Genomic DNA, 27,230 nt, shown 5'->3' with positions numbered 1-27,230 from the left:
CTAAACAAAGTGTCAAGGAATATTTTGTTATACTCTGCAGTATTGGTTGTCCAGACACAAGTCAAGTGCATAAGGAAAGACAGACTTCCAAGCAATAGTAGTATAGATAACTGGAGGCTCTTTTAATCTTCTAGAAATATATGTAGTATGACAGTGTTGTGCGTGACTATCCTGACATCACCACCATTTAACTTAACAAATATCATTTCATCTTTAATATGCCAAAATATATGAATAGTTATTCTGCACTCATTTCATTTTAAAGGTGTATTCTGGTTAATGAGCGGTTGAGACAGTTCTCTATACTCCCAGCATCTTGGAACCTTGTCATGTCAAATGGGCATGTCAACAAGTCAGTTGTACATCTTGCTTATCCAAATTATCCCTGAGCCACTAAGTGATGAATCTGAAGGATACAGCAGGGCATTTTTGCAACTTCATGAATTAATTTACAGAATTAGGGAGTTATTTTATATACAACAAAAAGGCCCAATACTGGGCTCCTTGCAGTCAAGGTCAAAAACCACCATTGACATCAACACTGGTAGGATCTGCCCCTTAGAAACCATGTTCTCAACCAGAGGTATGTGTATCTCTGGGGGTACGCAGAGGTCTTCCAGGGGTACATCAATTAATCTTTATTTGCCTAGTTTTACAACAGGCTACATAAAAAGCACTAGCAAAGTCATTACAAACTAAAATTTCATACCGACAATGACTTGCTTCTACAGCTCTATATACTATATACTGAAAAGTAAGTACAATATTTATATTCCAAATCAATTTATTTTGTAATGATATGGTAAACATGAGAAAGTAAGCAATTTTTCAGTAATAGTGTGCTGTGACACTTTTGTACATTTATGTGCTTTTGTAAGCAAGTAGCTTTTAAGTGGGGTATAACTTGGGGTATGCAAGACAAATCAGACTCCTGAAAAGGGGTACAGTAGTCTGGAAAAGTTGAGAGCCACTGTGTTAGGTCATATAAGGATTGTATGGCATATATTTCTTTAATATACCAGTATTTAAGTAATCCTATTATTATAGTATCTTTACTTTTTAAGTGCATGTATCCTATGATGTAAGGAAGTGCTATTTTACAGGCAGGGTTTTGAGGCACAGACATATTATGATTTTCCAAAGGCATTTAGGCATCTCATGTCCATTGATTTCAGTATCAGAGCAGAAAACTGAAGCTGGGTCTTCTCAATGCTAGGCTAGCACCCTAACCCCTTGGTCATCCTTACTTTTTAGGATGGAAGCATCACAACTAGCATACCTGATAGGGGTGCACTGCTTCCTGGCCTACGTGTGAATTGCATTTGGGAGCTAGTCCCCTGGGCATGGGATCTTTTGTTAGCTATTTAAGTACCTCCTAGTCGCTCATTTATATACACCAGACCATTTTGTTCATATGTTGCTTCAACTTTCCACACTCTTTCTTTTAAGATTGGAAGATCTTCAGGACAGGGCTTGTGCCTCTATGTCTGCATGCATTGGAAGCTATTTGATAATAGGTCGGCCTAGGCAAGCACATGATTTTCTAAACACTATTCCAGGGGTGCTGGAACAATTTGTATAGTGGGCGTGCTGAGAGCCACTGAACCAAACTATAAACCCCGTATGTAAGGGAAACCACTTCAATCCAGGGGGTGCTGCAGCACCCCCCGCAATCGTAATTCCAGCACCTATGCACTGTTATCAGATAGTCAGCCCATCAGCGCTAGTTAGTGAAACCATATAGGACTTCTTTGGTTATGAATGAGTGCTTTCTCTTTATTCGTTGAGCTCTGTGGATACACATGGTTCTTTACAAACACATCAAATGACAACTCCACACCCTGGAGGCCTGACAATTAAGTTAGGATTTATATAGCAAGAATGACAGACACTTGCAGGAGTAGGGAGAGCATGAGAGGACCAGGGTTACAACAGTGAAAGATAATCAGATGGGCCTGGTGTTGTGTGCAACTTTAGTTCAGGGAGAGAACACACCGAAACTCACATAGGTGGCATAGAGTAATTCTTTCAGACACAGACTACATTTGCACTGCTAATCCTTCAAGGGTGCAGCTAATATTTCCTCAGTTAAAAATGCAAAGGGTTAACATGATAGCTACTTAATTCAGTCACTGGAAAGGGTAATTAATTCACCATTTGCCCCAGGCTATTCTTTAGCATGCAAATAAGATGTTTAGTGTAGTTGAATAAGCAAGATATTTTCTCTGAACTGTATTTAAAGAGAAAAAAACCCCTCTGAGTCAGCCACACATCTCACTGCCAGCTTCATTGGATTATTCTGTTTTTTGTGCATGTTTGCTGTGGGAAGTAACACCCTCCTTTGTTTAAAAAGCATTCAGAACAGATTACTCAAAAGCAGGAGCTCCTGGCAAAGTCACCTTCATGGCTTGTAACCCACACTGCACAATCACTGCAATTCAAGAGGGGGGAAAATCTTCTAGACTGGAGCTTGATATTGCATCATAGCATAGGTTCATAGAGCCAGATCCTCAGCTGGTGTAAATCGGCCAGCTCATTGGGGAACTAGTGGATTGTGGTTCAGATTTTAAAGTCAAGAGAGACGATTATGACCATCGAATCTGACCTCATACATATCACAGGTCACAGAACTTTGACAACAATATCTATATCAAGCCCAATAAACTTGTGATTCAATGAAATCTCTTTTAGAAAAATGTCAAGTCTTGATTTGAAGACTCCACGTGATGGAAATGTATCACCACCCCAAAAACAACAGGAAGTTTGCTTTCAGTGCAGCATCAGTCCTGCCTTCAGTTTCTACCTGAAGGCTTCTGAACAAAACAGTTTAGATGAACTGCATTTTTGCTTACCTCACATTAGTTCCATATTTTTTGGTGAAGGCTGTGGCGTGGCTGAAGTCCAACCTGCCTGCATGTGAGCCGGCAGCACATCGCAGAACAAAATGAAAGCTGAGATTTTTCAGATCCCTATGATTCCCAGAACAAGGGATATCAGAAAGAAAAAAAAATGTGGAAATGCTTGGCTACATGTTTGCACATGTTTGTTTTTTCTGGCCCCAGTTCTGGGAATCATATGAATTTGAAAGTCTCTGCTTTCATTTTAAAAAAGCTTTTATCCCTCCTGGTTGTGGAGAAAAGCTTGGAACCATGAACAGAGGAGCAACCCTGAAGCTTCAGAAACCTGAAAGAAAAGAAAATGAACTCCAAATTTAATATTTGTAAAAATCTCATGATTTTGGGGGCCTAACTCATCTTTGAATACTTGGAGTCAACAATCATGAAAATTGACATTTCTGAGCCAAAGTCGTGGGCATTTGTTGTTGCTGAAGTCCAAGAAATACAGCACATATCTAAGGAGGATTCTAGAACCCTTGTTAAGAAAGTTCAAAAACAAAATGAGTCGTTTAAGAGAGATGTCAAATTTGAAATGTGTTGGTATGTCCTACTAAAACTTTGCATCTTTTATCCCAGGTCTGAAAGCATGTTACAGTGGCATTATCCATCGCAATTTTACAGCTGGGGAAATCAAGGAACACAGTAGTTAGTGTCAAGATACTCAGAAGTGGCCTTTAATATGGGGTCCCTGTGGAAGAATGGACTGGAGCTCCCTTTTCTGGATAAGCTTGGCATAGCAGGCTCTCATCTCAAACCCCCTACTGATAGCAACTACAGTCCTGGAGTGGGCCCCTCTTCTTCTGACGCAGCCTTCTGGCCAGATCACTTTAACATCTCTCCCCTGCCAACTTAGCAGTATCCCAAACAGTGTCCCACCACTGATCATCAATATCACATCCTCTGCCCCTTCAGACCTCCTCTTCCATTCCATTCTTCGCCAGAATAGTGGGCCCGCAGCCTTCCCTTGGTGGCTGAACCACATTGAAAAGTGACACACAAACCACAATGAAAGCAGTTTCTGGCCTCTCCCTCAGGCTTAAACTTGTAAACCATCCTGGATCTTTCCTGGATCTCCATTCTTCTGCAGGACACTGAGTCTCAAGAGTTACCTCCCAGGAGTCTTGCCCCTACTCTGGCTCTTCCACTTCCACCTGTAGTTGGCCTTCTTTCATGTCCATTCCCCGAGGTCTTCTCCTAGGCTGCCTTCTCCCATCAGGGCTGATCCCAGAGTGGGAATTCCCTCCTGGTGCTCCTCTTCAGCTGAATGCCTCCCTGGGCAGTCCAGGTCCTGCCCTTTGTCAGGTGGTTTCTCTATATATCTCTGGGATCCCCTCTCTACTGCACACACAGGTACTGCACTGTTCTTTCCCTCTTCCCTTGTAGCTCCCTTCCCCAGCTAGCACCTTTCCCATCTGGGCTTCATCTTTAATCAGGCCTGGCCCATGCTCCAGGTGGGTTAGCTGGCCTCAAGCCCACATTAACCCTTTCAGGACCAGTAATGAACCAGGACCACACCACAATTCCCCCCATAAGACACTTTAGGACTTTTTTGCTCCCAGTTATGCATGGAATGGCCTCCCTAAGCTTGTCCCCCTCTTCACTCACTTCTTCTCTGTCACCTATGAGAAGAGAGATGGTGTACAGCCTGCCCCTCTCTCCTCTTCCACACTCTTACTGGAAAAGGACCAGACTATGTACATGCCTGTGACCAATTACATGATCTTTCCCAGCTCTCCCGCTTCGCCACAAAAATCTGACGTTCATCTGTCATGTGCAAATTACATTGCATAGATACAGCCATGCACTGCCTCACTGAAGTCAGTGGCGTTCCCTGTCGTCTCAGGGGGTCTTCCTACATAGAGTAACCTGCAGGATGGAGGCATTCACATGTAAGCTCTTTGGGGGAAAAGGACTTTGTTTCTAGGATGCACCTACCACAATTTTGAGTGTTCAACTATTTATATCATCATAAAAGTCACTTATTCTGTAAAGAAAACTCGACCAAGCTTCAAAGTGTATTGAAATATATCTCAGCTTGAAGTGTAATGAGAGAAAGTACAGACAACCCCAAGCACTTAAACTATCACGAGTCAGCCCCCACCCTCACACCCAAAAACAAGCCATGAGGTTTACAAAGAAACAACAGTTGGGGCTGTTTGTATTTGGCACCTACTTTTTTAGCTTTGAGGTTGCACTTAGGTCACATTTCAAACTCTACTCCACAAACATGAGCATTAGAAACCCTTTTCTTTCAGTAAAAGCTGAGATTCTCGTGTAATCGTCTCCTTCCAGAAGCTGGGGCTTAAGACAGATACTAAAGACCATGAGCCTCACCAATACACTCATGGGAGTTGGTAAGGTTGAGTTCACCTATCCAATCACGGGCTTCAGCAGTAAGTCACGCTGAGAAGGTATTTCCAGTGTGAACACCCAATTTCAGTTCTGTCAAAAGTGTTCCTTTTGGCCTGGAACATCACATCCATGGCCTCAACCCAAATATGAGTTAGATTCTACATGTGAGAATCTTTTCAAGTCAAGAAGTTATGAAAAAAATCCTGTAGTTGAAGAGTGACTTTTTTGCCCTCAAATAACACGTGACAAACATTAAAGAGTTTTGTATTGTGCATATGCATAGTTCTCCTGAGTGATGAGCATAATCACGACTCACTGGGAGGGTAGAGGAGGAGATCAGAAATCATGGATTTGTGCATGCATAGTATGTTGTTTACTCTCAACCCACTACAGTAGAACCCCAGAGTTACGAACACCAGAATTATGAACTGACCCGTCCACCACACACCTCATTTGGAATCAGAAGTACACAATCAGGCAGCAGAAGAGGGGAAAAAAGCAAATACGGTACAGTACTGTGTTAAATATAAACTACTAAAAAAAATTATGGAAAAGCAGCATTTTTCTTCTGCATAGTTAAGTTTCAAAGCTGTATTAAGTCACTGTTCAGTTGTAAACTTTTGAAAGAACCATAATGTTTTGTTCAGAGTCATGAACTTTCAGAGTTACGAACAATGTCCACTGCCACAGTGTTTGTAACTCTGAGGTTCTACTGTACCTTAAGTGGCATTGTAAGGTACCAACTGCATATGTCCAAGTGCTGGCATAGAAAGTTGGAGGGATGCAGCATCAAGCTTCCAGTTATTGTGCAAGTGCCATTATCTACACTATAGACTTATACTGACATACTATTGCTATAGTAAGTTACAAAGCAAAATCCTATCCTACTCCCACTTCAATTAACATGACCGTATGCTACCAGTGACACAGGGCTAGAAGTGAAGTGACGATTACAAATGCAAATATCCACTTATGAACTTTTTAAAAAGCTTTTTTAAATTAATCAAGATAAATGCGTAGTTATGACCATTATATGGTGGGCTCTTGTTGTAGTCAGAGCAGCAAATCAGTTCAATTTATAATATTCTGTAGCTTTAAGGCAGCATGGTGTAATAAATAAAGCACTGCATGGGAAGTCCAGATACTTGAGTTCTGTTCCTGATTCTGCCCAGGCCAACTTGGTGACCTTAAGCAAGTCAGCATCACTGCGCTGTCTCAGTTTCCCCATCCGTAAACGGGGGATAATGATACTGATATCCCACTTTAATATCTATGGAAAAAGAGAGCAAGGATATAACTACAGAAAAGTATGTCAATCACTAAAGCAGTCATTTCTATAAGTATAAGCAAGTAACAGTTTTATCTGAGCTTCCAATACTTCCTTGCAAGACATTGCATACCAATACCTATCTTGTAAAAACCAAAGCAGACTACTATCAAGAGCCACATATGATCAATACCTAGATCAGGGATTGGCAATGTTTGGCACGCAGCCCGCCAGGGTAAGCTCCCTGGTGGGCCGGGCTAGTTTGTTTACCTGTCATGTCTGCAGGTTTGGCCGATCACAGCTCCCACTGGCCACAGTTTGCAGCTGCAGGCCAATGGGAGCTGTGTGAAGCCACGGCCAGCACATCCCTCATCCCACACCGCTTCCTGCGGTCCCCATTGGCCTGCAGCAGTGAACCGCAGCCAGTGGGAGCTGCGAACAGCCAAACCTGTGGACACGGCAGATAAACAAACCAGCCCGGCCCACCAGGGGGCTTATCCTGGCGAGTTGCGTGACAAACATTGCCGATCCCTGTCCTAGATAATCCCTTCTTTCGCACTACCAAAAATTTCCTACTAACCAAAGACATATCAAGGTCAAGGGCTGGATACTGGAATGTCAGTAGCAAGATAATCATCACAAATCCAGTCAACTACAGCAAAAGGAAAAGCCTATCTGATCCCATGAAGTAAAGAGTCTTCTTCTCCCCCATGTTCGGATCAGTCAAGTCCTGCGCAGTGGACATGCCTTCTGTAGTGGGCAGCAGAAGACCTGCAATGATCAACCCAGAAGACCTCCTACAATGATCCACATAACTGCCTGACACAAAGAAATTTTATTCTGCAAATATTATTGTATCTGCTGAAACGATGGGTTGGTGAGCTAGGTGGGGGGTGGGGGGGCTGAGGTGGGAATTTCATGCAGCAAATTAGTTAATATATTAGAATGCTTGTATTTATTATTATATTAAATTTTGTGAAGTGCCAAGAGACAGATTGCTGCTATAAAAATCCAAACAAATAAGTAATAGATCAAACCCAACAGTCACTTCAATGCTGACAAAGCAACATCCGATGGAAGAGAAACAGCCAGGCCGTCCTACTGAGGGAACATGACCCCAGCACACCAGGCACTTCTGCGGCAGCCGCTAGTGATTTGCTACAAACCGTTCACTCAGCTAGCCTATGCTAAGCGACGCTTGTACTTTAACTGCCCCATCCCTGCCCCCACTTGCATCACCCATCTCTTAGGGCTTGTCTGTAGGTCTCAAGCCTTCAGGCACTTAAGCAAGCGTTTAACTTTATGCACTGCAAACAGCCCTATGGAATGGCTTGTGGCCTGTAAAGTTAAACAGGGGCATAAACCTAGCCAAGGTCAGGGTCTCTGATTGTAACAAACTCTTTGGAGCAGAGATTCTTTGTTTGTACATCACCTAGCAAGATAGGGTCTAGGGTTGCCTACCCTCCAGGATTGTCCTGGAGTCTCCAGGAATTAAAAGATTGATCTTTAATTAAAGATCATGTCACGTGACGGAACCTCCAGGAACCTAAATTGGCAACCTGGCTGCTGCTAAATAATAATGAAAGCTCCAGAGATGGTGATTCTTACAAGGGGAGGCACGCACTCAAAACAAGAGGATTGTGGGATGTAAGTCTGCTACTTTCTATGCAAACATCCTGGCCAAAGTTTGCATAATACATGCACGTTTACTCTTATAGTGGTTTTATCTTGATTCTCATTAATATTTGAAAGAATGCCGTATAATATTTTTAGCTGTCATCACAGGACATTATTATGTAGTTCTCACCAGCCTTTATATACATAAATAAAAGTGACCAGTTCAACTGTATAACAAGAATACAACAATAGTGACACCTATTGGCAAACGAGATAATTACTCCTACCCACAGAAACAATTCATAGGTTTAATAGGTAAGTAAATCCAAACACATGCACAAAAAAAATTGGAAAGGAACAGCAAAAATTGACTAAGATAAATTCATTATAAAAAGAGTCACCTAATATTTTGCATATTTTGAAATATTAGCTGGTCTTTGCTTTTACGTGTTTTTTATTACAGTTTTCCTGGGTGGCATGTGCACTCCCTGTTCAGGGTGTCCAGCCCTCAGCCCCACCCCTTCCGCCAAAGGCCTCACCCCGCTCCTCCCCTTCTGACCCCCCCAAGCTCCGGCCTGCTCACCAGCACCCAGAACAGCCCCAAGCCCCAGCTGAAGTACTGCAGCACCTGAAGTAGTGCAGAGGAGCCCAAGCCCTGGCCCCACGCTACCCAGAGGAGCTCTGAGCCCTGCCACAGTCCAGCCCAGCCCCAGGGCTGTAGTGGGGAGCATTAGGAGAGGTTTGGGGAGGCTGAGTCTCCACCAGCCTCCTTTACTCGCTGCCCAAGACACATTTTTCTTTTTGTTCACAGCACTTTGATTCTTTTTTACTGGTTCATCATTTTAATACTCGCTCATTCAATAGCGCTAGCTGGTGTTCCACCGTGTTGTACTAGCCTCAGTAACACCTCTGTCCTTTAACACTTGCCTGCACGTCGAGTGATAATTCCCAATATGCAGGGTTGTAGATGTGCAAGAGAACTGTACGTGGCTTTCCAACATAAGTTGTGTACTTAACAAAAATATAACTAGGTGCCAAGAGACAGATAGCATGATGCCCTCTAAATGAAAAAGAGAGAGAGCTATTAAATACATTCCCCGGGCACTACATACCGAATGGTCATGGATCTTTACGCAGGGTGAGTCTGGCTGAGTAGTAGGGATAGTGTGAACTAAAAGGAGAATGGACTCGTCACAATTTTGTTTTTTTAATATCTCTGAACAGAGGATGATTATGAGCACCAAAGTGTGGCCCCAAATCAAACTTTCCAAAGGAAATTCAGTGCAGTCCATAGGTCTAAATAAGCTGATCAGTATAAGTAACCACAGCTAGGAGGCCAGCTGAGAATACTGCTACTGTTTGGCTTATTCCACCTTTGAGTTGCATACCCAGCTAGTCTATGGCATAGCCAGGAACTGTGCCCCACTCTCCTGAGTCTCAGTACAATCCCTTAGCCATAGGAACTTCCTCTTCCTGCTTTATTTCTCTCTTTTCCACTTATCCTTCCCTCTTTGTTATTACAAAGAAAAGGAAGCAGGAGAGGTAGAAGGGAAAAAACCAGGGGGTTGGAAGAGGCATGAAATACAAAAAGAAAAGGAGTACTTGTTTCACCTTAGAGACTAACCAATTTATTTGAGCATAAGCTTTCGTGAGCTACAGCTCACTTCATCGGATGCATACTGTGGAAAGTGTAGAAAATCTTTTTATATACACACAAAGCATGAAAAAATACCTCCTCCCACCCCACTCTCCTGCTGTAACAATAATCACTTTAGATAAGCTATTACCAGCAGGAGAGTGGGGTGGGAGGAGGTATTTTTTCATGCTTTGTGTGTATATAAAAAGATCTTCTACACTTTCCACAGTATGCATCCGATGAAGTGAGCTGTAGCTCACAAAAGCTTATGCTCAAATAAATTGGTTAGTCTCTAAGGTGCCACAAGTACTCCTTTTCTTTTTGCGAATACAGACTAACACAGCTGTTACTCTGAAGCATGAAATACACACTCCCAGGGAGTAGAAGAGAAAATTTATGGGTTGAGCTCAGTGCTTAATTTGTAATAAAAGAGGTCCCGGGGCTCAAGCAATTTTTCTACTTTCATAATTGACATAGCAAGCCCAGAAACGCCAGAGCTATGAACTGCCAAGCCTGGAGGTGCTGGAGTTCAGCCCTGGCAAGCCCTGGCACAAATTAAGCACTGGTTGAGCTACATATAGCAGCTGGACGCAGTGCAAAGAAAGCAGAGACGTATTTGTCTATGAAGGATGAAGACAGAGAGGAAAAACAAAAACTCTGAATCAGCTCATCATGTCACCTCTGCCAGTCTTCAACTTCCCTTTCTTCGCATGGCTGTGTTCATGTTTACTGAAGAAGACAACATCTTTAGTTGTTTATGAAGATGCAAACGAGAGCAAAGCACATTACTCACAACACAACAGCAACTAGCAAGGCCATTGCCAAGCCTCATAACATAGTAGTGCAGAATGTTGCATCTCATGGGTAAGGAAGGGGGAGGAATCAATGCAAGTGGGAAATGGTCTTGCTTTGCCACCATTTAAAAGCACACTGCAAACGGAAGCACAAACCTACCATTACTTTAGTCTGCATGATCACTTCTGACTAAATATTTACTGTCACAAAACCAAAAGGACCGTCCCAGCTGGGGTGGAGCTTGTAATTCGTACACTGATAAGTTCAGAAAGCCATTGATTCACAAGAGAAGTATTTCTAGCAAACCATGCAATTAATATACGACACCATAATGTTTTACAATGTATTTTCCATCCTTATTCTTTTGTGTATGTAAGAGAGGGGACATAGTTACCTCTGTGTTTGTAAAGTGCCTAGCAGACAAAAAACTTGACTTGGGGCTCTGAGCACTATAAAATATCTAATTTTATTATTTAAAAGGTGTAATCAGGAAAGTCCATCGAACGTTTATGATTCAAACACACACAGCCCATAGTTGTATAGAGATAACTATACTGACGTTCTCTATCCCAGCATACAACATGCTGTCCTCATAGCAGCAGGTGGAATCTTATGAGGACTCTTCCCAGCAACACCTAGATATCTTACTGAGGACCCTACTCTATTGCAAAGTCTCCCAAAGTATGGTCCATGGAAAGTTTGCTGGTAGAATAGTCAGTGCTATTTAACTTTATTTCCAGCTGCTTAATCACCTTAATACATTTCAGAATAAATTACATGCTTTTCCATTGTAAGCAAAGTAGCCATAGGAGTGTTACATGATCACAAATGCAACAGAGAATGGGGCATGTGATTCTGAATGAGAGGGGGTCACAAAACAACCTGTGTGCTAAAAAAGTGACCTACACTGTGAAAGAGTTTAGGAACGCCTGGTCTGTGCTTTTTGCAAATGTCATTGAAATGTGTTTTTATAGTGTTGTATGTCAGCTGCTTTTGTAGTATTCGTATTTCAATCTAATAGGGACCTGAGATAAGGTACTTAAATAAGCCCAAGTCCTTCCAGGAGCTCTGTACAGGCATTGTCAGAGCTTTAATTATAATCCTGATGTAGTGATACGTAGTATAATACCCTGCTTTCAAGAAAACGCCACTTTATACTGAAATGACATACAAAAAACTACAATATAAAAAAATGGCAGGATTGCAAATCAAATACTCAAAAAGCTAGGAAATGCCAGAATTAAGGTTTTTTGTACTTCAGGGGAAGATCTAAGAAAACCTGCAGTAAGTGTATAGCAGAGACTTACCTAGGCTGGTACCACTCTACTGCCTCAGTTTCCTCTCTTTGCTATCATTTACAAGCTTGTAGGCTGATATGGGGTTCTTAGGCACAATCAACACTGTGTGACTTAGCCCTCCAGCTAAGACATAGAGCTTACACCACTTCTGGAGTTAAATTAAATTCCAAAGAAAACAAAACCATTTTCCTACCACAGACTCATTCTGGACATGGCCCTTCTTCTCAAGACCTGTCATTTTTGTCCTTCAGCCCTTTCATTAACTCAGCTTTCCCACTTGGGCTCTTAACAATCCCTTCTTCCTTTTATTAATAAGGAGGATTACACCATCTCAACAGGTAGCGAGAAGGGAGGGACAATTTGTACCCACCTTCTACTATCAGTCCAGCCAATGGACCCTACACAATTGGATTGATTGCCTCATAACCCAAACTACTCTGACTTTTCTTCTTGGGGCCCCTTTATGTGCAACCAACCTAGACCTTCTCCTTATTAGCCCTTTCCTGGCTCGGTCTTACTCTTTAATGAAGTACTTAGGCCCACAGCTACTTTGTCTGAAGTCCTTCTCTTGACAAAACCCAGGCTGCCCTTATATCTCCTAGCAGGACTGGTTCTTAGTCACATGATCCCCAACGCATCACTTCTGTACTCATTGCCTTCATCTGGGGAGGCAGACTAAAGTGCCACAGACGAGGCTGAGTCCCAACTCCACCCCACCCCCAAAAGGCTCAGTTCAGCCCAGGCCAAGGTGTGTAAGGGGTGACTTCCTTCCAGAAAAATTATCCTCCTAACTCCCAATACTCAGAGATCAGTTGATACTCAGCTGGAATAAGAGTTTGTATTCCTTCTAAAACTCCTTTTTTTCCCCCTTGTTAATGCTTACTACAGCAACTTTGGATAGTGTAATCAGTGCTCACAGCACCTCCACCAACATACAGTGCTGTATCTCTATCATAGTGTGAAGCTGTTGTCTTATGTGTTGTTTCTGATCTGGGGGGTTTAACAGGTAGTCAAGTCCTGCCTGTGTGTGCTAGAGTTGTTACTTTCAGTGTTCCAGAAATTCCTTTCTTTGTATAAGTGAGTATTACAATACTCTTATCTATATAAAAGTTGACTCCTTTTCTGGATCCTGCTAAGCTCCTGGCCTCAGTGGTATCCTGTAGCAATGAGTCCCACAGGCACTGTGGGGAAAATTACCTCATGTGATTAGTTTTGAATTTGGTACCTTTCATTATACTGATTGTCTTCTTGTTGCTGTGATTTGAGAGTGAATTAAGAAACATTCAATGCAACTGAAAGATGGCAAATCCTGACATGAGAGTTCACTTCCTTTGCACTGCAGAAACTTTCATAGAATCACAGTGCATCCAACAGTGATGTACAGTTTATATTTTCAGGAAGAAAGCTGAGTACAAACCAGGCCGGTCAGACATTATGTTAAACATGCAAAGAATGGAAAAGTACAAAGTCTGACAGCATAGAAACAATGTACAATGCAAGGAGTATAAGATTTCCACAGTTGCTTTCACATGCTATTTCTTGTTAAACATGTGTTAATTACGTTAGTCCCCCATTTAGAGTCAAGAGCCAAACAAGAGTCGCATTCAGATTAGCAGACTGTCAATCCCTGTAGCAGTCGTGGCCAAATTTACTGACCCTCTGAGCCACATAACACAATCTTCAGAAGTTCGAGAGCCGGGGTTCACCAGCTAGGCCTTGGAGCTTCAGCCCTGTGGGATGCGAGGTCTCAGGGCTTCTGCCCCACTGGAGGTATTTGCCAAGGGTCAGGGCTTCAGGTGTGCTCCCGTTGAAGTGCTGAGCCCCAGCAAGCACACCCCCAAGGGGCTGCAGCCCCGAGACCTCCCTCCCTGCTGGGCAGAAGTCAGAGGCAATGCGTGGGAGGGACACCGTGGGAGGGACACCGTGGGGTCATGTGCTCACCCAGATTTTTGCCAGGGTTTGCTGGCCCCACTCAGTCACATGGTGTCGCCAGGGCTCCTCTCTGCATGACAGCTGCTGGAGCCAGCATGCTGGTAGCTGCAGCCATGGGAGAGGGAGCAGCGAAGAAGGGAGAGCCACTGCTTTTGCTGCTGTCTCTCCCCACAGAGCTAAAGCAGGGCCCCTCCCTGCTAACACCTGGGAGTTGCAGGTGGGTCTGGTAGGTGGGACGGGGGGGGGGGAGGTAACATGAGCTGCACTTTACTGTAAAAGAGCTGCATGTAGGCTCAACATACATAAGGAGTGAGTGTTCTAACAGTGTATTGTTGTAAAAAAAGAAGTGACAAGGTTAACTATGAGCGGGTCCAGTGAAAGCTGATCACTTCCCTGCATTCATACATCTAACAATAGACAAGAAAGAGGAGACAGAGTTATTTTCTTCCTAAAATGGCATCATAGAGCTTTCCTGTTTTCTTGACTTGAATCTCTCTGAAACCAGCTGCAGTGAGGAGCTTGCTGTACTCGGATGGCGTTCGTTCTTTTCCTTCAGTCTGAACCAACATCACCAGAGAGAAGAGCTGGGCTTCTGAAGGCCCAGTTTTGTCTTCATTCAGAAGTGTTTCAACCAGCAGCACTCCACCCCCTAGTGGGATAAAGAGATTTAAAACATGTTGATTTGTCAGAGAGGGACCCTAAAGCTTATTTTCCAACTGCATTTTTAGGTATTTCCGTAACCTTAGAGATCCCCTTTATATTAAAAGAAAAATCATGTTATATTGCTACAGTAGTTCATGAAATAGCTAGAGGGATTCTATGCATCAATTAGCTATTATTTCCTGCACTTCAAAGTAGACAGTGAAGGGGAACCTATTAGCCGTGATTGAAACATTTATTGACTCCAGCAGAAATGAACCAGAGGTGTGGTTGCTTGGCATCTCTGAAAGTCAAGCCCCATGGGCCAGAGTTTTAAAATAAAATAATTTAGGCACCTAAAAATGCACATCGGCAATTTTCAAAATTTGAATAGGTGCCTATCAACATCATGAGGCACCTAAATAACTTTTAAAATTTGGCTTTGCTTGTCTAAAGTGTATGCCCAAACCTAGAGGCTAGGGTTGCCAATTTTGCATGGATGTATTCATGGAGGTTTTGTCAGATGTCAGTCTTTAATTAAAGATTAATCTTTAATTCCTGGAGACTCCAGGACAATCCAGGAGACTCGACAACATTACTAGAAGCAAATTTTCAAGTTGGCCATTCTTATTCATGTGTCCTGGATGCAAATCACTCATGTAAAAGGAGAAAGTCTTTCATTAAAATGGCCCTTTAAAAAAAGCCTGTCCCAAATAAATGATGCATATAAGTCTCTTTTTTGCAAAGAGGAAAACATACCAGGCTTGCAAGCCTTGTGGATTTTTGCTAGTAGCTGCATACACTTGTCTTCTGCCCAGTCATGCAGGGTCCTAGCCAAAATGTACAGGTCAGCTTCTGGAATTGGATCTTTAAAAAAATCTCCTGTAACAAAAAGAAAACAATGCAAAAACAGGCCTGAATAAGCAAACATTTTTAATCTGGTGTTGCAAGAAGTATAAGTTTGCTCCAAAACTGTTTGTGAGACTTGCTGGGAAGCTACACTCTTCTGCCTTGTCATGCTGAGGATTCACAGCCCACTTAAGGGGTAAATCTCCCAGTATTGGATAATTGGTGATGTGCTCTTTATCCAGCCACTTGTATGCCAATTTCATTTCTCTCTCTCTCCCTCTTTCTCTCCGTTTCCTGTCTGCTTCATCCATATAAGCCATCTGTCACACTTCTCTGTCTTTGCTTTTAAGTCATCCCCTCTCCCCTCCACTTTTTCCCCTTCTTCACTGCTGGGTCCCCTTTCTCTTTCTCTCCCCTCCTCTCCTGACCTCCACCCTCCAAAATTAACAATTTATTTCTATTTAAATAGTAAAACTAGACACATAAAACCAACATACCCCCACACTGCTGTGATGGATGATGCTATATAATTGAGGATAACTATATTTATTATAGCTGGTATCACTATTATACAATTGCAACAAACTTTGTACAAAGTATGTCATGTAAGATAACAATGGAAAAGATACATGCTAACAAATCCTGTTTAAATCCATGTATCATCACTGTACGTGAAGTTATGATATTGGCTATCTATTTGTATCTCAAATGCATTTGTTCTTGGAGTGAAGCCCATAAGGTTGTTTACATCCAGTCTTGACAGCCCATTCTGGATGGACTATCCAAGTGTGGAAGGGCTATTGGAAAGAATCAGCTTTCCAGATAGCCTCTTCCTGAGGATGACTCAGACAGCAAGTAGCCAATGGCGTCTACTGTGATTCAGCAAAACATGTCTGGCCATGTGATGGGGACATGTGACCTAAGAATGCATGTTGGCCAGTAACTCTCCATGTAGAGGTACAGTGGGCTTGGTTTGGTACAGTAAATTTCCAGGCACATGGCACAAGGTATAAATTACAGCTGAGAGAACTCCATCTTGCCTTATTCCTGCTCCAAATTTCTCTGCACTGTGGATTTATAACAAAAGTAGTATTTTAAACTAGGGACTGAGGCCCTTCCAAGCTTTTAGAAGTTTGCCAGAGAGACTTCTGCAAATCTATGGACTCTTACATCAAAGCTGCAGACCTGATCTCAGGAGTTAGCAACTGTTTGTAATGTGTACATCTTTTACCTATTTTAGAACTCTCTTCTTTATTTTTAATATATTCTTAGTTAGTGTGCTAAACATTGACTGGCAGCTTGATTTTGGTAAGATCTGAAATATTTAGTGACCTGGGATCTGTGGCTCATCCTTTGAGATTGAGGAACCTTAAAGTATGGGGAATTGGGTCACACTCAGTAACCTCTTACTGTACAAGACCTATTTGTCTGGATTGGGAACTAGGGGCTGGAATGCTTATGGGGACTGCATGTTTCGGCTTCTTGTTAACCAGTGTGGTATGACAGGAGCTCTTTTGTTACTGGGTTGGTGAATCTAATTAAAGAGGAAACCACCCGGCAGTGGGTCACATGTATATTGTAACATGACCCAACAGCATTTATCCCTTCAAATGTTACATGGATGTCTTTATGGGCCTTTGTGCCCAGTCACATTGCACTAATCTACACAACCTACTATTTTCAACTATTTAGCATGCTTTGAACTGCCCACAATTATTCAGTGAAGCCACATCCCTCCTCCCCCCAGGGTGACACCAGGAAGGGCTAGGAAGGCCACTGCATGGAGTTTGTTTCTTTTCTTTTACATTGCTATTTAATAGGGATAATGTTCAAGGACTTGGAATATATTTGCATCCTTGGCAACTAATAGCTCAGCTTCTTCAAGTCCACAGGGTGTACGTTGCTCATTACACTCTGTTATCATCAAACATGGTCCCTTCAGCACATTTTTCTTTGCAGATGAGCACACACAAAATGAATCCAGTTTACCTTCATGGAAAGTGATCCGACGTTCTTCCGGGGGTACAAAACGCTCCTTTGCCACTTGCACTACTTTAGGTAGGTCATAAATTGTGACTGTAGAATTTGGGTACAAAGAAATACATTCCTGGGCCAAACCACCTGCACATCCTTATAGTGAAAGTGAAATACAGGGTAAATGCTCAAATATAACAATACTGGTCATTTTTATAATAGCTTCCATCTCAGAAACTTAAGACTGCAATGAACTCAGACTCATGCTGCCTTGTGAGATAGGTTAACGTTAGTATCCATTTTTACAGAAGGAGACACTGAAGTACAAACAAGGTAAGTGATTTGTTCATGGTCTCCCAGCCTCTCTCTGGAATAAGACCCAATTCTTCTGCTTCCCATTACTGTGATCTAACCACTGGACCATAAAGGGTATTGCTTTAAAACAACATAGTATGATGCAACTACAGCTGGCTGGAAATTTTCAAAGGAAGAGTGTTTTCTTTCAAAGAAATGGCCATTCTGAATATGAAATTTTTGTGCAATATTGACTTTTCCTAAGTTTTAGTTTTCATGAAATTTTTATGACTTTTTTAAATAAAAAAAATAATGAAGTATTTTTCACTGAAAACCTGTATTTTGATAAATAGGAAATGGAGATAACCATTTCAGTGTTTTCCATCAAACATGAGAATTTAAACAAATAAAATTGAGTCTGTTTTGAACACTGGAAAACAGAAACTTCAATTTTTTAGTGAAAATGTTCTGAAAAATTTTCCACCAGCATTAAATGAAACTAAAACAGATAGTCCATTCTTCTGTTTTAAAGTTCCCATCTTCAGTCATTAGGAAGTCATGTAGCATAATAATAATACTTAGCCTCTTATATAGTACTATTAAACTAGATGATCACGATGGTCCCCGCTGGCCTTAAAGTCTATGAGTCTATAGTGCTATTAATCTATAAATATCAAAGCACTTTACAAAGGAGGCACATATTGTTATCTCCAGTGCACAGAGGCCCAGAGAGGGAAAATGACTTGCCTAAGGTCATGCAGCAGGCCGGGGCAAAACTGGGATAGGATCCAGGTCTCCTGAGTCCCAACAAAGTCACAATCAGCAGCGTCGCTGCTGCAATGCATTAGAACCCTTCCCTACAAGCTGGCTTTGCAAAGCCCTTGCCTCCTCTCATTAGGGTTACACCAAAGCCAGGTCTTGGTATATAGGAAATGCCTCACTAAGCCATGAGCAAAATAACTGAATTGTAAAAAATGGAAAAGATTCACATCTAGTATTCACTATTCAAAAAGTTACCATACCGACCTTGTTCAGGATTAGATTTTGTTTGAAACAAACCCCAGAGGGGAAAGAAACAGGTGAGGAGCTTAAGTTGAGTTAGTTTACATTAAAAGGACAGCATATGTCAAGGTTATTTTTCCCCCATGATATTTAAATTCATTTTTTCTCACTGTTTACAACAATGAACTGAAAACTGACCTGGTTTCTCTGCTTCCGCTGCTTTTGCTCCATCCCACAAGCACATGGGTTTGTTCCTGCAGAGCTAGTCATTTGCATAAGACTGCAGGCAGTGAGCATTCAACAGCGGCCTGCTCCAAAGATCAGTGGAGTCAATGGGACAATTCCCATCAACTATTTTAGGGTTTGGATTCAGACCGAAAAAGGGCACAGAAAGATTTTCTGTATAAGGACTTTGCAAACAGAAAGAAGGGTGGGAGGGAAGCAAGTTGTCCACATTTTGAGCCTACCAAATTTTATGGTGGCTCTTCAATGTTAATTCTATAAAAACAGCCACCAAGAACACTTTTAAATCCCTTGTAATAAAAACACTGATTCCAGTCTAGGAAGCAGAGGACTGAAATCTCAAGGCAACCAGTACATTTGTCTTGGGGAGAAGGCAGAAGGGGGGAAAGGGACTTTAAGTTGAGTTCAAGTGATGGGTGGGGTGTGGGACAATTTGGAAAGATTCCATGGCTATGAATACGTTAAGCTTCAGGATAACTAACTTACTTCCAGCTTGCCTGCCCTACCTTGCCAGCAACCCATCTGGCGAGCAGTTTTCCAGGATCCCCCAGCTCCCTGGCTCTTCAACTGCTCCTGTGGTGGGGTTGCCCCAGAGCAGAGCTCCCAAGAAGCATCTTTCATTTGAGAAACTTTGAAATATTCCCCCTCCAGGAACACTTTGGTGTTTCCAAAATGAAGTATTGCAGAATTTCTCTTCTGCAAAAATGTTTGAGATTTTGGCTTTTCATCCCAATTTGGGATACAGTTTATTTCTAAAACCTTGAAACTTTTGCAGTGTGAGATTCATTTTCCCAGCCAGATCTACTTAAAATGAAATAGTCGGAGGGCAGACCAGATCATGCTTATGGACCTTGATTCACCCAGGTGCTTAAGCATAGGCCTATCCCTAAATACATGATAATTCCCATTGAGGCTGAATCAGAGCCATGGGCATGGAAGTAACCCAACAAATGTAGTCAAGAAAACTTTAAAATAATAATACATGATAGTGAAAACACCACCACCACCACCATCATGTAGCAGATTTTAATACATCACTTGGCTCACGAAAAACACAGAAGTGATTGTGGTGTGACTGCAGAATTTTGACATCCAAACTGTAAGGCTATATTTGGTGCCATAAAGGAAATACATTGGCAGAGGCTGTTCTAATGCTATGAATGGCTCCTGCAGAAAATTGTCATCAATATTAGTCAGAAAACCATAGGTAAGGCCATTGCTAGGAAAAATAATGCACAGTTGAGGCGAGCTCCAGCGTTTTTGCTACCCAAGCGGCGAAAAAAAACAACACTTGCCATTGAACGGGGAGGCGGAATCCTGCCCGCCAAACACGGAGGCGGAGTGATGGTGCGGCCGCTGAATTGCCGCCGCCACCGAGGGTGGATTGACGCCCCAGAGCCCGATATCCTGCCGCCCCTTTACATTGGCTGCCCCAGGCACCTGCTTGGTTCACTGGTGCCTGGAGCCGGCCCTGGTTGAGGCTTTCTGAAAGTCTTTAGAGCAGTGGTTCTTAACCTGGGGTGCACACATCCCCTGGGGGTGCGAGATGCCCTTTCTGGGGGTGCAAGACATGCTTTAGCAGTTGAGAAGTGAACGTGGTCAGAACAGATTAGCCAGACTTCATTTCTGCTTTCTGTGTTTTAGAAACTTGAGAGAGCAAAACAGCAGGGGAGAAGTAGAAATGGAGATTGCGTGGTACTATAAATCCTGACAGGATTGAAATACAGAGACAATGTTAAAGCTGTTTGGGGTAAGACGTATGTAGGCAATTCATCAACCTGAAGGCACTGAATGTAGTGAAGAATAGCCTGGAAGCTGTTCTGGTAGAATTTCTTAAGCAATGGCAAAAGAAAAACCTACCAAACCAGTGAGAAGTAAAATAAGCTGCTGCTTAGATCTATGGGATTCTTTAGACTGAGGGAAACATTCCGCTTTCTAATGCTTTTATCATTTTCATATTTTTATACAACTTTGGCTCAAAATGTAAAATGCTTCCCTTGTGATTGATCCTGGCCATGAAGTCTGTTCTGTTTTTCTATTGCTCACACAGGTCGTAGAACAAGTGCAGTACTTATCCATAGCTTACAAAAGAAGACAGTTCAAAGTTCTGATGACACTTACCTCCCAGATCATAAATGACCGTGAAAGCTGAAAGGTCAAATGCAGCAATCACATCTCTGCCACAAATACTCCAAATTGCATTTAAACCATACATGAATTTGATCATCTCTTCTTCTGATCTAGTCATTTAAAAGAACATTATTTGTAGCACAAGTAAATTATGACACATTCATTGATGGCGAGCATCATATAACTTGTGCTTTTAGCTGAAATACTGTATTAAACCCTGTTTCTCGGCCAGCATGCACAATCGTCTATTTGGACCACTATTAAAATGAACTTACATTGACAGATATTCAAAATATTAAGAATAAATCCACCCTGTTTCATATTCCTACATTTTAATAAGACTTACTGAAAGTTACACTTATCTAGCAGTGTGTTATGATGCTAAGCCTAAGGGTCTCCAGCTGTTTTTCATTTAACAGAATTTTCCATTATACCAAACATTGTACATAGCACATTGTTCATGACAGGTTGCCAGTAAGAACGTGATGTTTAGATACCAAGGTGATGAGCACCTTAGACATACCAGAGAGTCTCAACACTGGATACCATTGAAATGACGGGGTTTTCATGTGAATAGGACTAATCATCATATTTCACAGTCAAAGTGGTAATACAAAATAGAAAAGATATCCACATAAAAGAAAAGCATAAAACTCCCAACACTAAATTGATTATTACCTGTAGAGAGCCCCAAAGATGTCTTCTGATGAAATACCAAATGCTCGCTCATACTGGTTTTTTCCATCTCTTAAAGAAAAATAAATACGTGGTATTTGTATTTTAATACCTTACTGCATTGGTGACAATTTTGGTTTATTAAGGTACCTATTTTATTCAACTTATTAAGGTACAAGTGTTACCCTTTGTGTTATTGATTTGATCAGCGATTCTGAAATGCGGCCACCAACCACTTTTTGTGCAGCCACAGGGCTGCCAGCAGTAGGTACTTCCAGCCCCGGGATGGCAGGGCTTCAGGGGCCCCAGCACTTCAGGAGGCAGGGCACAGGGCCACCTGGGGCAGCCAAGCTCCCAACCCACATCCATGGGGAAGCAAGGCCCCCAGGGCAGCAGCTGCAGCCAGACTCCCATCCCCCATCTGGGGGCAGTGGGGTCCCCTGGGCTCCAGGCCCCTGCCCCTCAGGCTATCTGACTTCAGCCCCCATTCCTGGGACAGCGGGGCTCTCAGGGCAATGCTTCAGCAGGTGAGGCAGTAGGACCCCCTTTGGGGCAGCCTAGGTCCTGGCCCCCATCCTTGGGGGAAGTGGAGCCCACAAGGGTAACGAGGGCAGCTGGGCTCCCCAGCCCCTGGTGGCTATGGAGCTCCTGGCCCACAGGGCAGCATGGCCACCATCATGAGTTGGCTGCATCCTGAGGCCACCAAAAAAAAATTGGGGCGGGGGAGGGGGAACCCTTGGCTTGATCATTCTGAAAGCGGTCTGTGCCACAACCAAAAGATTCAGAAAGGAAATCAATCTCTACTTTGTTATTATTTTATGTTCATTATTGGACACCACTAAGAGGAAGGAAACACAACTGCTATTTGATGTACCAGAGACAGGGCTCAGATCCTCAGCTGGTGTAAATTGACATAGCTCCATAAAGAGTTGTGCTGACTTGTACTGGCTGAGATTCTGGCCCAATATACACTGACTTCCTTCCTCACTTTCTTCTGCCTTTGGCAACAAAACCAATTAGGATCCCTGCAAGCATCCCTCAGTCACTATTCATCATCATTTGCCTGGCCAAGGGCTTCCCTCCACAGAAACTGTTGTCATGATTAAATGTTCCCCTTGGGACACACCAAAGAAGCATTGTATAGAAGTGTGTTTCCTGAATCTACAGTGAATTCATCCACTGAAGCACTAGTAAACATAAGCTCATGTAGTAATAGTTCAACATGCTTCCCAAACAATTACCTGTCAATATCTTCATTTTTTCTTGTTTCCCCAGAGACACGCCTCTGCCTTAGAAGGTTCACAAATGTAGCAAAATGCTTTACTGCACTGGGTGTTGGCACATGAATTTTGTGCAAACGACAAAAGATTTCGTCTCCTTACCTCACAGCATCTGTCAGGTAGTGCCAGCACAAATAGATGGTTTTGGAGTAGTACATCAAATTATGATACTGAGACTTGGGACTTGATTTTGTAAGATAGAGGTTGGAAAGCTCTGTGTTCCTGTAAAAGGCTAAAAGGAAAAAGAAGGTAAGTTAACATTTACAAACTTGTCATTGTGCAACGCCTGTTTTACAGCATAATCTTTATAACAAGAACAAGCTGTAGGAATGTAACCAAAGCAACAAAGAAACTAGATAGGCCAGAGATGGGGAAGGGCCCAGGTGCACGCATGCATAGCATACCATATCTACCCATCAGATTCTGCAAGAACTGGAGTGAAGAATTGCAGGATGGAAAAGGCAACCCCATTACCACCACCATTTCTCTGTGAAAGTAGATAAATCATACGGCTGTGGTGGCGTCTCTTTCCACTATGCTTTTTAGTGTTTGTGCTCAAACACACTTTATTTAAATAGTAACACCTAACATACTAGTCTTTTTTGGCCTGGTGAGGAAACCAACGGGAGAATTAAGTCCCCAGGACATAATTCCACCCACTTCTGAGGCCATCTACCGCTACTGAATTTCAGTATTCTCATTGGCTGATTATGGGAGTCATCTCAAAGATGCAAAGTTTTGGGTTCTAACTATGCTTACTATATGTCTTTAATGGACAGACATATAGGCTGCTATATGTGTTCTCTCTTACAACAGAGGCAAACTCCCACTGAATTCAATGAGAGCCAGATTAGGCTTTAAATCTATTCCTCCACTGTGTGTGATGGCAAGACTGAGGGTCTGGGCAGCTCCAGGAGAATCTCTGTGTGTGCTCTACACCCAGGCAGCTGCCACAAAGGAGAAAAGTTCCTCTGAAGCATCCAGCTGAACTTCTATTAGCAGGGTGGATGCTGCCTCATTTGTGTTCCTGCAGCTGGCCTGGTTGCCCTGGAAAGGGTGTAGGTGGCTTCAGAAGTGGCCACAGATTTCTAAGGGCTTGTCTACATGGTGAAATGGACTGGAATAGCTGTTTGGAAAAAGCTCCCCATGTTGACAGCTTAGTTTAATCCATTTTAGAAGTGGATAAAGCTAAATGGAACAAGCCAAATCTTATTCTACTGTGGAAAAGCTACAGCAAATTCCCCCATCCTTATTCCAGAATAACTTCCCCATATAGATGTTGCCTAAGAGAAGAGAAAGTATTTGTAAAAAGGCCACTCTTCATGGATGTGTGTCACAGCAGTCCCCCTGCTATGCAAACAAACACAGTAAGAATAAAGTTTAGGACCCAGTGTACCAATGGGTTTATATTAACCCTTAGAACTTTATTCCTTGATTGCTTGATTCCCCTGGAAAGACTGGAGAGAGGGTCTTGATAGCTGGGAGGGTGTGTGTATGTGTGTGATCTATGAGGAGCAATCTGAGAGGTTGCAAGTAAGTACAACAAACGTGAAGAGGTTTGTGTCACGGGGCCTGGCACGAACGCTGAATACATTTGTCATTCACTAATTTAAATTGATCATTTGGAACTGCAGATTTTTGGAATTATCCAAAGGCAATGTTACAAGTTATTTATTGTTCAAAAACCCCGCTCATAACAACATTTGTATGCTTCCTGTGTTTAATACAAATAATTTTTTTAAAAATGTTCTTGTTTGTTTAAAGCATGCTACTGCTGCTTCTGTAGGTAGATAGATATTGTATCTAGTGTGAAAGTAGAATGAATTATATTGAAATTATAATTCATTAAAGAAATGCTACTTGAAGAGTTTGTTGAAATATAGTTGTCAGGAAGAGAAACATTAAGCAGTGTGAGACAATGGGTCCTCAAGCTAATTAACTTAGAGCTCCTACTGAGCTAGGAGATTGGTAAATGTTAGTATGCAAGTAAGATATGTATGTATATTTGTCAGTTTCTGCTTTCTTTTGTCTCTTACGTTAAATTGGCTTTGGCTTAGCTGTATAAATAAGTTATCTTGAGCCTCAGAGAGGGGCTCACATCTGGGTGCATTAGCAAAGCGCTTTGCTAATAAACAGAGTGGTCTGACAAATTATGTGAGTCCTGAATCTGACTTTGACACTAGGGTGACCAGATGTCCCGATTTCATAGGGACAGTCCCGATTTTTGGGTCTTTTTCTTATATAGGCTCCTATTACCTCCCACCCCCGTCCCGATTTTTCACACTTGTTGTCTGGTCACCCTAATTGTATCTGGTACAGTCTTTTCCTGCTCTCTGTGGGCTTTTCTCCTCATTTCTCCCTACTAAATAGTGTACTGTGGGCATAATTCAGGCTGAAAGCGGAGAACGCACAGCAAAGAAGTTTCTTTGTATACATAGGATTTTCATTCAGGGTTACTTTGTCTGAACACATCTTTTTCTAAGCTATCTGTAAATATTTCTAAAGTACACTTCACATTGCAGAGTTCCAGACCTTCAGCCAGTGTAAACAGGCATAGCTCTGTCAAGTACAATGGAGTTCCACCAGTTTATACCAGCTGAGGATCTGACCTCTTGTCTTTAGCTCAGGAAGTCTGAAACTGCACTTTATGAAATAAAGATAATTAATAAGAAGATATAAAGACAATTGGCCAAGTCAGCAGGAGAGCTTAAAGAAGTCTAAATTAGTGCAACTAATATCTTCTTCTAGCCTTCACGCTATATATATATACATTTACACATCTTACAACACTCTCTTAGATTCCCTTACAGCTGCTTAGTCTCAAATTCCCTTCCCTTATGGGTAATTACTATTGCTTGTGAATTTGGTCCAGTGAGTTAAAGAGGTTCTTAGGAGAGGTAGAAAAGTGACTATGCATCTGTTTTACTCTCTTACTTCTACCAAGTTCAGTTTTTGTAAATCTGCTGCATTGAGATTTTTCAGATCACACTTTACCTCTTCCCTCATTCTGGCATTTTGGCGTTCAATATTATAACTCAGTCTCGCACATGCTATTTAATGAGGCCTTAAAACCAACAGTGATTGAATTGTTAGCCTTCTCCCTTCCCGACAACATTACCTCCTTCACTTTTCATTTCGACTCCCAGGAGCTTTAATCCCACACAGGCATCAAGTAACCGTTCCATTCCGCTGGCGCTGGTGCCCAAACGTTCAGCAATGGCATCTGAAGACAGGGGCCCTTCTGACTCCAGCAATAGATCAAACACTCCCAACTCACAGGCGGTAAACATAATCTGAAAGCAAACGGGGGTGGGACAGGGGAGTAAGAGAAAGTGCAGATGCCCCCCAATGATGAGTTCTAATGTAATTTCCAAGCATTATTTGTATGCTTACCTTTGAGACTAAAAACCCATTGTTGTATTGAAATAAGATCTGAGGATAGTCAAGATCTTGTGTGGAGCTCATTTTCCTTCAGCACTCTGTGAGAGATCCTCTTGCCTTTGTTGTTTAAATAAGCTAATTTTGCACTAGATACAGATCACACTGGGTAGTTCACTTAATCTGATTGGTCAGGGGCTTCCCTAGCCTCTTCCCCAAGGGGGTTGGGGCTGAGGTGTGTTGTTCTGTCCCATCTAGTGGCACGGAGACCATGTAGAGAGAGAGAGATAAAATTAGTCTGCTTTACAGCCTTAGCTAACAGCCAGTTGGCTTTTAGCTCATGCAGTAGAGGCTCGTGCACTAAGCTCTAGAGGTCCCACTTTCGATCCCACCCCCCCAAGACTGGGTTCTGTTGGCATTATGTTGTGACAGTGCCAAATTATTATTATGAATTACTGTGATTGATATGAATGACTGTAGTGAGCATGAGTTTGGTATGGCTTGGTACATCTGAATTTGCGAGAGGATTCTGGGAGCAGGGTTCTCTTGGCATCAGACAGTTGGTACTGAAATTTACTGAGAGTGTTGAAATTGGTTAATCAGAGACTCTATCTGTGTGTGTGTGTTTCAACTTGAAACTTTGGTCATATCAGCTGTTGGGCAGCTCGCAAAACTAAAGACAACACAAAAGACGTGATCAATGAGCTTGGAATATAATGAGCTGGATCAAAATGACCCTTTTGGATGGCAACACATTAAGAGCTCAAATGAGTGATTGATGAGAGGGCAACCGTCAACTGATCTTTGGTCTCTATCTGTTTTGCAGTCCCTTCTAAAATATAATTCGAAATACCAGTAATGAAACACCCACAGGCATATTTCTGGGACATGTGACTCCTTTGAGAGCAAGGGGTATAAGTACTAAGAATATCATATGTGCGGTGTTAATTGGTTAGTTAGTTCCACAATTAA

General features: G+C 42.3%; 1 protein-coding gene across 2 annotated transcripts; it reads right to left on the bottom strand.

Moving 5' to 3' along the window:
• Positions 1-14,202: 14,202 nt before the first annotated feature.
• LOC140905125 (acetylserotonin O-methyltransferase-like) lies at positions 14,203-26,345 on the bottom strand. Of its 2 annotated transcripts, none has more exons than XM_073327822.1 (8): positions 26,274-26,345; positions 25,999-26,173; positions 22,983-23,112; positions 21,604-21,672; positions 20,917-21,035; positions 17,272-17,412; positions 15,193-15,315; positions 14,203-14,443 (listed from the first exon to the last, which is right to left on the bottom strand). In XM_073327822.1, the coding sequence occupies exons 1-8, from the start codon at positions 26,343-26,345 to the stop codon at positions 14,232-14,234; spliced, it is 1,041 nt and encodes a 346-aa protein (XP_073183923.1). In that variant the 3' UTR covers positions 14,203-14,231. The 2 variants fall into 2 exon arrangements, with proteins under 2 accessions (XP_073183923.1, XP_073183930.1); XM_073327829.1 differs by having other exon boundaries at positions 26,008-26,173.
• Positions 26,346-27,230: the final 885 nt, after the last annotated feature.

The sequence above is a fragment of the Lepidochelys kempii genome, chromosome 1, assembly GCF_965140265.1.
Source record: "Lepidochelys kempii isolate rLepKem1 chromosome 1, rLepKem1.hap2, whole genome shotgun sequence".
In the NCBI taxonomy this organism is placed as follows: Eukaryota; Metazoa; Chordata; order Testudines; family Cheloniidae; genus Lepidochelys; species Lepidochelys kempii.
Note: the sequence above shows the minus strand (reverse complement) of the source record. Positions and strands in the feature narration are given on the sequence as shown.

What these genes read in the sequence shown, in the direction of transcription:
- LOC140905125 (XM_073327822.1), bottom strand. Translation starts at nt 26,345, where the DNA reads ATGAGCTCCACACAAGATCTTGACTATCCTCAGATCTTATTTCAATAC. An exon ending in ATCTTTGGGGCTCTCTACAG is followed by an intron (nt 21,036 to 21,603) that starts GTAATAATCAAT and finishes TTAAATGACTAG; the next exon opens with ATCAGAAGAAGAGATGATCA. An exon ending in CCACAAGGCTTGCAAGCCTG is followed by an intron (nt 14,444 to 15,192) that starts GTATGTTTTCCT and finishes TTATCCCACTAG; the next exon opens with GGGGTGGAGTGCTGCTGGTT.